General features: G+C 37.2%; 1 protein-coding gene across 8 annotated transcripts in view; it reads left to right on the top strand.

Moving 5' to 3' along the window:
* Nucleotides 1-7,737: 7,737 nt before the first annotated feature.
* The window catches only part of CACNA2D1 (calcium voltage-gated channel auxiliary subunit alpha2delta 1), a 691,308-nt gene continuing 688,916 nt past the window's right edge, over nt 7,738-10,129 (top strand). For 6 of the 8 annotated variants that reach the window (XM_072653214.1, XM_072653213.1, XM_072653222.1 and 3 more), the window contains exon 1: nt 8,716-9,217. In XM_072653214.1, the coding sequence (XP_072509315.1) occupies nt 9,123-9,217 (95 nt within the window). In that variant the 5' untranslated portion in view covers nt 8,716-9,122. Of the gene's footprint in view, nt 7,924-8,715; nt 9,218-10,129 lie in introns of those variants that run through there. The other 2 variants (XM_072653215.1, XM_072653221.1) reach the window with 2 other exon arrangements.

Below are 10,129 nucleotides of genomic sequence, written 5' to 3'. Positions count from 1 at the left end.
GAAGAAAAAGAAAACATTTACTGACCTTTTCTAGCTCTGTACCTCCATACTGTCACCAACATACCCCCTCTAATTAGGAAGTTACTCTAGAAGGGAAATAGTACAATATCCACAGAGTTGGTAGACTTGAGGCAGAGCATGAAGAGATGACTCTGAATTTCTTTAGCAGTTTTCCATGAAAACAATGATGTCACTGGCAAGGACAAAACTTGGCAACATCTACTAACATAATAAAAATCAATACGATATACAAAATTGATTATCGTTTTCAGATACTTTCCATATAACAAAGACTATGTATTGAAGGTTAATTTTATGATTCTATTAGATATATGGAAATAAAGAGATAATATCATCATTTCAAATATACAATAGAAAAATTACATTCAGTACTATTTTATAAAAAAATTCAATATCATTTAATAAAAATCAGGGCTAAGAATCTGAATAACCAAATGGCAAGGATTGTATCTACTATGATTTCTTTTAAGCAATATAAGTATAATTGGTTAATGTTTCTAAAAAGTAACTGGTCCTGGCATTCTTTTGGCACTTTTGCATAATTTCAAGTTTATTTTAATTCACTTTCATCTCCAACCCTTTTCTTTTCTCCTTTGTTCTTTACTGACATATCTCCTTCTTCCTGTCTTTCTCAAACTTTTATTTTCTTCATTCATTGCTCCTTTTTATAATTTTCTTCATTTCCCCCCAAAAATCTCTTTGACCTAATTAATTTTCTATGTTCTACACACACACACACACACACACACACACACACACACACACACACACACACACACACACAGTCACTACTTTTCAAACTTTCCCTTTCTCTTGCAAATCAGTTAAAGATTCTTTGCAATTGTCTAGTAGGGTGACAAGATCAAAAGAAGGGGTGGAGAAGGGGTGGAGTTGGGCTGGGCTCTCAAAGAGAGAAAGAAAGGAAAAACATGCTGAATTTGGTATCTGTTCCTGAACATTGATGAGCCATGTGTATTTGCTGTGGCATTAATTAAAGTCTAGTCAAGTTTATTGTGCCCTGTCAACTTTCTCTAATGGGAGCATTGTGGGTTGCTTGTGAGAATGAAAATGATTTTTATGATGGAAATGGAAGGACAATGCCATTATGCTTATCTCATTTTTTCTAGGCATGATTTTGACCTTTTGAGATAGATTATAGACATAGAGAGACAGACAGACAGATAGGAAGATAGACAAATAGAGAGACCATCTAGAAGGAAAATCAAACATAGAAGTGCATCCCTATCAACATTGCTTTGGTAATTGGTGTCTGCTGACCTTGAAAATAATATGAAAGAATGAAGAATCAACATCACCAGTAGGAGATATGATATCAAAGGAAGATGGCATAAATCTATAATAAAAAAGGAAAGTGAGTCAGATAGTGCAAACATAATGGAAGCGTTCATTTGAATTTCAAAATACTTTTGTACATGAACTAAATAAATCCTCAAAGAACTAAATTCATTTCTAAAAAATGATTTCTAGTAAAATAGCTAATCTGACCCTTAAATGACAGGGCAGATCAACAAAGCATCCAGTAAATAATATTTTTAAGTCAGTATCAATGTAAAAAGGATAAGTAGACAGCTTGAGATTCAAACATTAGGTTTAATGTTTTACTGAAGGTCTGTACAGTATACTGCAGGCAAATTTATTAAATCAATTCCCCCTCCTCACAGTGTCCCTAATGAGACAACCTAATTTCTTAATAATACATAAAAACTCACTTGAAAACTTTAAAGAAAAACAGAATCGACACATAATACAAAATATTCCACGACAACCTCGCATAATTAATGTAACTTTTAAAACATCTTTTTTTCATTCTAAGTTCTGAGATGTAAAACTTTTCTAGGCAAGAACTAACAAACAAAACCACATTCAAGTAGCTGATACTTGTTATATGTTCATGATAGGAAAACCCTGATAAAACATGATTCTCCCATAAGGGATTTGGGGGAGATTTTATTTCTCTAATAACTCAAGAGACCAGAGCTTGGAGATGAGGAGGGTTGGCGGGGTGGGGAGGAGTGTATCTCTCAAAAACACCTTCTACTGGTACAGCTATGTGCAGAATAAGCTTTTCAAAATTCTTTACACATTCATTTTCAAATGCTTCACAATGATAAAAAACATATCCCTCTAAGCCTTTCATGTTTATTAAATGAATGTAAACTATTTATTTTATTCATCTATTGATAGAAGTTAGACTTTTTTACTTCTAGTCTACAGATCTAATCAGAAATCTGTTTCAGTTTTATTCCAAGCAACAAGATTTATTAAGCAGTGATTTTATTTTATTTTTTTATGGGCTGCTCTGGGCACAAAAACAAAGAAATAATAGTGTCTGTACTCAAGGAACTTTCATTCAAATGGGGCTGGAGTAGGACTATATACAAATAAGTATAGGAGAGAAAGAGAACAAGCTGGGATGGGATAGGGGGATCAGCAAGGCCTGGGCAGACCTTGTTTGATCCTTGAAAGAAGATAAGGACTCTGAGTAAATCCTTGTTCCTGTAACATATTGTAAGAATATTTAGCACAATAGTCTAATGGATGACTTTCCTAAATAAAACATGCTTTCATGTCTTAGAAATTAGAACTGGAAGAAACTTTTAGAAAGTCTAACTCATTTTTCAGATGAGCAATCTGAGGCAGAAAGATTTTAATTCACAGAAGTTGAAGGTGGTAGAGCTGGTATTCATTGATCTCAACAAGAGTGTGTGCATGTGTGAATGTGTGTGTGTGTGTGTGTGTGTGTATTCTTGCCTCTGAAACATTCTGATTGTGTGATACTAAGTAAGTGACCTAGGCATTGTGCAGGTGGTAACGTGCAGAGTAGGTACTGATCTGAATTTATAGAAAAGTTTAATATTGGCAGTCCACCAAACTAATGAAATTGTAGACCAATTTGATTTTTAAAATATGTTTATTATTATGTTTCTCTCTATAGATACTTATGTGTATGTAAATATGCATGTATACATGCATATGCATATATGCATGTATACACACATATGGGCAGCTAGGTAGTACAACGGATTGAACATAGGTCCTGAGTTCAAATCCTGCCCTAGACACTTATTACCTGTGTGACTCTAGGCCAGTCACTTGGCCCTGTTTGCTTCAGTTTCATTATCTGTAAAATAACCTGGAGAAGGAAACGTCAAATCATTCCAGCATCTCTGCCAAGAAAATCCTAAATTGGGTCACAAAGAATCAGACACTACCCAAATATCTCAATAATAGCAAATATACACATATGTGTATACGTACATGAGACACAGAGTGGCATCACGGAGAGCTGGCCTTGGAGTCAAGAAGACAGTTCAATTCCTGTTTCCCAAACTAGTCACACAATCCCAAGCAATACATTTCTCTCAGTATCATAAACAGCACTCCACTACAGTAAGATACAGTAATTGTTTTGCAAGGTTTTCTTAATAGAAATTTTTAAAGCAATAAAATGATAAAATTAGACACTAGACCAGGTGTGGGAAACCTGTGGCCTCGAGGCCATGTGTGACCCTTTAAGGCCCTTAAGTGTGGCCCTTTGACTGAATTCAAACTTCACAGAACAAATCCCTTTAATAAAAAGATTTTATTTAATAAAAGATTTGTATTTAATTCAATTATAATTATTATATATCATACAATATGATAAATAATTATATAACATGATAATTTATAATAATATAATATGTAATGGTTATAATTTATATATCATATAATATATAATAATGTTTAATTATAATTATTATACCATGTAACCTGTAATATATTATATTTTATTCAATAAAGAATTTATCCTTTTATTAAGGGGATTTGTTTTGTGAAGTTTGGATTCAGTCAAAGGGTCACACTTGAGGAGCTAGAGGGCCACATGTGGACTCAAGGCCACAGGTTCCCCACCCCTGCACTAGACTACATACTGATTTATCTATCTAAAATATACATTATCCCATCCAAACATCACACACACTTATACACCAATATACAGAGATAGTTTTGATATAGTAGAACCATAATTGCCATAGGAGACAGGAGAACAGGGTTGGCACTCATTCATTTACTATCTCTGTGATCTTGCAGTAAGAAGTCACATGATAGAGCTGGACTTCAACTTCTCCATCTTCACAATGAAAAAACTTGACTAGTGGACCTCTAAAGATTTTTCCAGCTATAATATACTGCAATTATGTATATTTGTGGATATATGTATATGTTTCATGCAGTCATATAACACACATATTTCATATATACATATATAACATCTATATGTGTGTACATATATTTAAATATAACTTTCAGCTACAATGGAAATACCTTTTAATGTGGCTGGAGGATAGTAGTATTAACGTCTGTAGAATAGACTTTGACTATAGTTATATTTCAGAGGATGTTATTTTATGCATCAAGCAAAAAGGATTTCTATTATGTGCCAGAGATATTCATGAATAGTCAATCCTTGTATAAAAAATTTGGTTGTATTGGGGTTCCACTGCATTTCAAAAGTACTGAATATCATTCTTGTCAAGAATGTTGACAATCAGCTCCAATTAATATCCCCTGCCTCACAAAATAGAATTTCAGAGTATTAGATTTGAAAGGATGTATTACCTTACAATGCATCCAGGAGAATTTTTTTACTTTACCACTGAGGAAAAGGCAGCCAAGAATGATAACGTGATATAGAAGATAGGGCACTTAAGTTGGGTTCAAATTGCATTTTAGAAATGTACTAGCTTTATGAAACTGGGCAAGTCTTTAAACCTTTCTGGGACTCAGTTTCCTAATGGGCAAAATAAGGAGATTGGATTTGATGACCTTTAAGATATTTACAACTCTAAAATGATAATTCTATGAGCCTATGTAGTGATTTGTTTAAGGTCATACAGTCAGCATCAGATTAAGTGTTCAGATCTAGGTCTTCGGAGGCCAAATCCATTGTTCTTCCAGTATTATCAAAGGAATTTCTAATCTTGACTCTCTGGTTTTATCCTCACCTGGAGAGCTGAGAGGACTTAAGCAGCTACCTAGGAAATCTGAGAAGTATTGCACATATCCATGTTAGCTAGGCTGCTTATCAAGGACACATAGAGCAAGGTCCTAACTGAATTAGATCTAAAACAACAAAAATTTTCCAAATGAATAGCATTCACAGAACTATTACAGTATTAGAATTTCAGGCTACTGATATTTGCCATAATGATCTCAGTGAAAAAGGACTAGTGAATATATCACCATTCTATCTTAGGTTTTCTCAATTTATGTAAATGAGCATGAGAATTACAAGTACCAAAAACTTCTATGATACTTTGAGATTTGTGAAGTACTGCACATTTTTTATCTCATTTGGTCTTTCTAACAGCCCTATGAGGTATGTGCTATCATTATTCTCATTTTACACATGAAGAAACTAAGACTGAGAGAAATTGTCATTAATCGGGGGTCTGAGGTAAGATTTAAATTTAGGTCTTCTTGACTCCGACCAGCATTATCCATTGTGCCACCTACCTGCCTCAGAAGGCTTCCTTAAAACCATAGGTTTATGTTTTAAAAACACTTCTATACACCAAATTTTCTTGAAATCTCCATCTACCAAACTTTGACTCGTCTTGATATTTACTTTATTTTTGTCACTTAAAAAATTAGTTGATAATGCAGAAACTATTTCATCTGCTCTTTGTCCTCCAGCCTTTCAGTATATTAGAATATTATAAAATGTTAGAATATTATGGAGCACAAAACAGATCAAATTATATTGAATATGACCTTGTTTCATTTGCCCTATACAGACTATAAAAGCCACATGTGGTCCATGGCTGTTAAAGACTTATGTTGTTTGTTTTTTTTTTTTTTTAAGTAATTAATAATGAATCTCATAAAAAGAATGTCAACTGTGATTTAAACTCATAATTGTGAACCAAATACTTTAGTTAGAATTGTACAAGCAACATTTTATTCATAGAATTGGATATTGAAAAAATATACAGTGCTTCATCAAAGGAATACAATGATACTGAGATTTGACTCAAGGTCAACTAAGTTAATTTTCAGGTAAGATCTAGGTTCTCTGAAAGTTTATTCCATACTTTCATTTTTAATCTACTATTTGGAAAGATGGAACACTGGAACATAGCAGATCACAGTAGGAAGTTTAGATTCATTATTGAAATATTTGACATTATATATTAACATAATACTTTTTTGCACGTGGCAAGGCTGCTATAATACCAACATATCACATTGATAATAATGGGAACCTAAATTTGGGCTATTGCTAATACAGGTATAATCTCATGATTTAAAAAACAAAAAGGACAAAGACAAAAATATTTATTTTTGAATCACTAACAGTTGAAAAAAATTACTGTTCTATTTGGTAATCCAATTCTTGGAGTGGGGGGAGAAAATAAATGTCATCTTTAATTGTATAAAATATCTTTTCTGTGATCTAGTGTTCAATTCCATCACATCCCACTCCATTCCTCATTTATAGAGTTCCTACTGCCTCACCACTTTATGCCTGGCATAAAATAAACCTAAGTTAAATCCCTGGGAGGGGGGCAGGGGTAGGGAGGACCCTTTCCAAGGGAAAATGTAAGAGTAACATAGACAAAGGGATGACATTTGAAAAACAAAGAATGTAAAATAGCTTTATTTTAATTTATTTAATTAAAAAAAAAGGTACATGCACTAAGTTGAATAATGATCATGAGGCCATGACTAATTATTCTTTTCTAGTATGTTAGTCTTTTGTCTTGGCCAGATTGATGGGATCACAGACTGAGAACTGGGAATGATCTGAGAAATCCTCTGGTCCAAAGGCCTCATTTGGAGATAAAGAAACAAATCTTAGTGGTAACACATGTTAATTTATTTTGTTCAATTTCAAGTTTTAAGTAGCAAAATAAGGATTTGAACTCAGATCCTGGACTTCAAAAGGAAAGCTCTTTCCACTAATTCATTATAGAGGATCTGCCTCAATATATAGCCCATAAAGGGCTGTATGGTTTATGGATTGTTTTTAATAGAAGGGCACACCAGGGCCTTGCTTCATTGAGTTCATCTTAGGAATCATAAAAGTGTATTGAGTCTAAAACCTTCTAGTCGGCCCCCAAATAGCACAATTCTTACACAGCTTTAGTGATGTGGTTTTATGTAAATACAGAGAGCATTTTCTAAAATAACTGTCAACCTTCTTCTGCCTCCTACTCATGTAAGTCAGTGGTGATATTACTAGGGGAGGTAATTTAGTGTTACCCTATTAAAAGTAAACTATATTCCTTGTTCATTGTTAGCAGCTCTACAACCTGCAGTTTGATTATTCCTAACAGCTTTTTTGCCCAACAACCTGCTCCACTCCCTTTCGGGGGCCAGTAGTTAGTGTGGGAATGCATAGATGTAAAACTGAATAAAAATAATGCATATAATAATAGCTAGCATTTATAGAGCACTCTAAGGTTTGCAAAGCATTTTACATGTTATCTCATTTGACACTTCCCACCCTGCAACAGTGCCACATACTAAGTCTGTTACCTTGCAAATTATTTTTATTTATTGCGTCTCACCTATGTCAGTAATTCCAAAATGTAAGTGACTCATTAGGAGGATGCAGCAACAGCTGATTAGGGTTGCCTCTCCCTCGTTTTTCTTTTGACTCCATCCATCCCACCTGTTCCAGGTTCAATCACTTGAGTACGGGTGCCTGTTGCACCTGTCTCTTCTTTCACAAACACTGGACAAAGTAGACTCCTTGTTGAAGCTCTGGAGAACCAAGAGTGCCCAGATTTTTTTTTTTCCTGAAAATATTGGAGGAAAAAATCTGTTATCCACCTTTCCATGAATCTTCTAGGTTGGTGAAGAATTTTCTCCCTCCAACTCCCTGCTATACAGGTAAATATATGAGAGTATTACAGCAATACCAGTCCTACCCCCTCCATCACCTAACTCTTTCTGCCTGCTCTTCAAGCAACCGCGTTGCAACGTTGCAAACCCAGTAACTAGTGATAGCAGAGATACCAGATATGTGACTGGATCTGAGCTGGCACGGAGGAGAGGACCCAGACACTCACAGGCAAATAGTGCCACCTGGTAGAAAATCATTAGTGGTTCGAAAAAAACATTTTTTTTTTTTAAATACCCTCCTACTTCTGTTGTTAAATCGCTTCTCCACGTTTCCTAGGCAGGCAGTTTATTCTGGTGCCTCCGAGGAGGGGTGGGAGAACGTTGCAAGCGTGTACAAAAATAACTCACAAAGATCTGAATCTCAGAGCGTGCCAAACACTTTTGGTGGAGTATAATGCTGTCTTCGGATGCCTTCTGGGAGAGATGGTGGTTGCATTTCCCCTGACAGCCCCACGGGGTTAGGTACCATTCCTCCACCCCTGGGACTCGGGAGAGAGAGCTCAGATGCTGACTTTGGGAGTTCCTTTTATGTTTTCCTTCTATGGAGAGCTGCTCCTAGTCGGGCTCCTCTAGGCTCATCTGACACACTCCCCTCCTACCTCCCACCCCCAACCACCACCCTGTGACTTTCCCAGAGCCCGTCTGCTCATTGCAGAGAAGCAAGAAGAAACCTCGCTTTTCCACAAGTCTCTGCCTCTTCACTCCCCCTCCTTACTTCCCCCCTCCCCATTACCGTCACCCCTCCTCCGCCCCCGCCTCCGCCTCCTCCTTCTACTCTGCAATCAGGGGAATAAATCAGGGAAGGAAACAGAGAGAGGGAGAGAGGAGACAGAAAAGAGAGCGCTTGCCGAGATCTGTTACAAAAGTAACCCTGATGGCGGCTGATCAGATGAAGCTGCTGCGGGCAGTAGCAGTGAGCGTCTAGTGGGTTTTCCTCTCTCCACTTCCCTCATTCTAGATCTCGATTTTGCTCTCCCTACCTCCCCCAGCGAGCCCCTCCCCATCTCTGGCACCTTGCTTGCGTTATCTCCAGGCGTCTTTCTTTGCAGTGTGTGCATCAGTGTTTTGCCCTTTCTCTCCCCCTCTCCCTCCCGGTTTGTTCCATTATCATCTTTATTTTTTCCCCTGAGTTGGGGAGGGAGTGAGAAGCGGGGGGGAAGAGAAAGAATCGATCTTCTATCCCGAAGATGGCTGCTGGCTGGCTGCTAGTCTTTAGTCTGACACTTTTCCAATCTTTGCTGATCAACCCTTCATCGGAAGAGCCTTTTCCTTCGGCAGTCACGTAAGTCCACCCGAGGAGTTGGGGCTGGCGAGGGATGTGGACCACGTCTGCATGTGTGTATGTGAGTGTGTGTGCGTATGTGTATGTTTGTGTGTATATCTGTGTGTGTGTGTGTATGTGTGTGTGTGTGTGTGTGTGTGTGTGTGTGTGACTGAGAGAGAGCGAGCAAGGAAGGCAGAGAGAAAGAGCGAGCTAGAGAGAGTTGGGGGCGGGGGATTGTAAATTACCAGGAGTTCCTGGCTCTCTTACTTGGGGGAGAGAGAGGCAGGAGGAGGAAGAAATACCAGAATCTAAGAGGAAAATGACAAATGAGGAGCAAATGCAGGGTTTGCGCTTAGAAAATAAACTGAAATCCGAAATCTCCCGCATAGAGTGTCGGGTTCAGGGCTAGGCGGTCTTAGGCAAGAAAACATCCACAGAGAAAATGAGCGACTTTTCAAAATCCAGGGGTTTTCCACTACTTTAGCCCATTTCTCAGTTGCCCTCTTTACAGTTTAGCTGTGCTCAGAGAAAAGTTTCCAGCCGGACACATGTTCACATGTAACCAGGCCCTCTGAAACGCTTTGATTCTGTTAAGATTTAGTAGATACATACGTATGAGTTTTATACAAATGTATCTTTTTTTTTCCAATCCTGAGTCAGCAGAGGGCTAACACCTCTTGTACTTGGCCTCGGATTCGATTGTGATTGCCGTGTTAACAAACTTGTTTAGTTGACAATTGACTGGTTGCACTTGACAGCTATTCTTATGCGAAGTGTATCTCCCTCCAGGACTTCCGAATGTTTTGTCACTTGCAGTGGGCTTGCTGGGGGTCCTGGAAACACGCTGTCCTTTCCTTCGTATTCTTTTTTAGCTGAACTATGCCAGCAAAACTGAGACATCCAGTTTCTGTAGTTAAAATGAACAATAGG

Source organism: Notamacropus eugenii, chromosome 3 (assembly GCF_028372415.1).
Source record: "Notamacropus eugenii isolate mMacEug1 chromosome 3, mMacEug1.pri_v2, whole genome shotgun sequence".
In the NCBI taxonomy this organism is placed as follows: domain Eukaryota; kingdom Metazoa; phylum Chordata; class Mammalia; order Diprotodontia; family Macropodidae; genus Notamacropus; species Notamacropus eugenii.
Note: the sequence above shows the minus strand (reverse complement) of the source record. Positions and strands in the feature narration are given on the sequence as shown.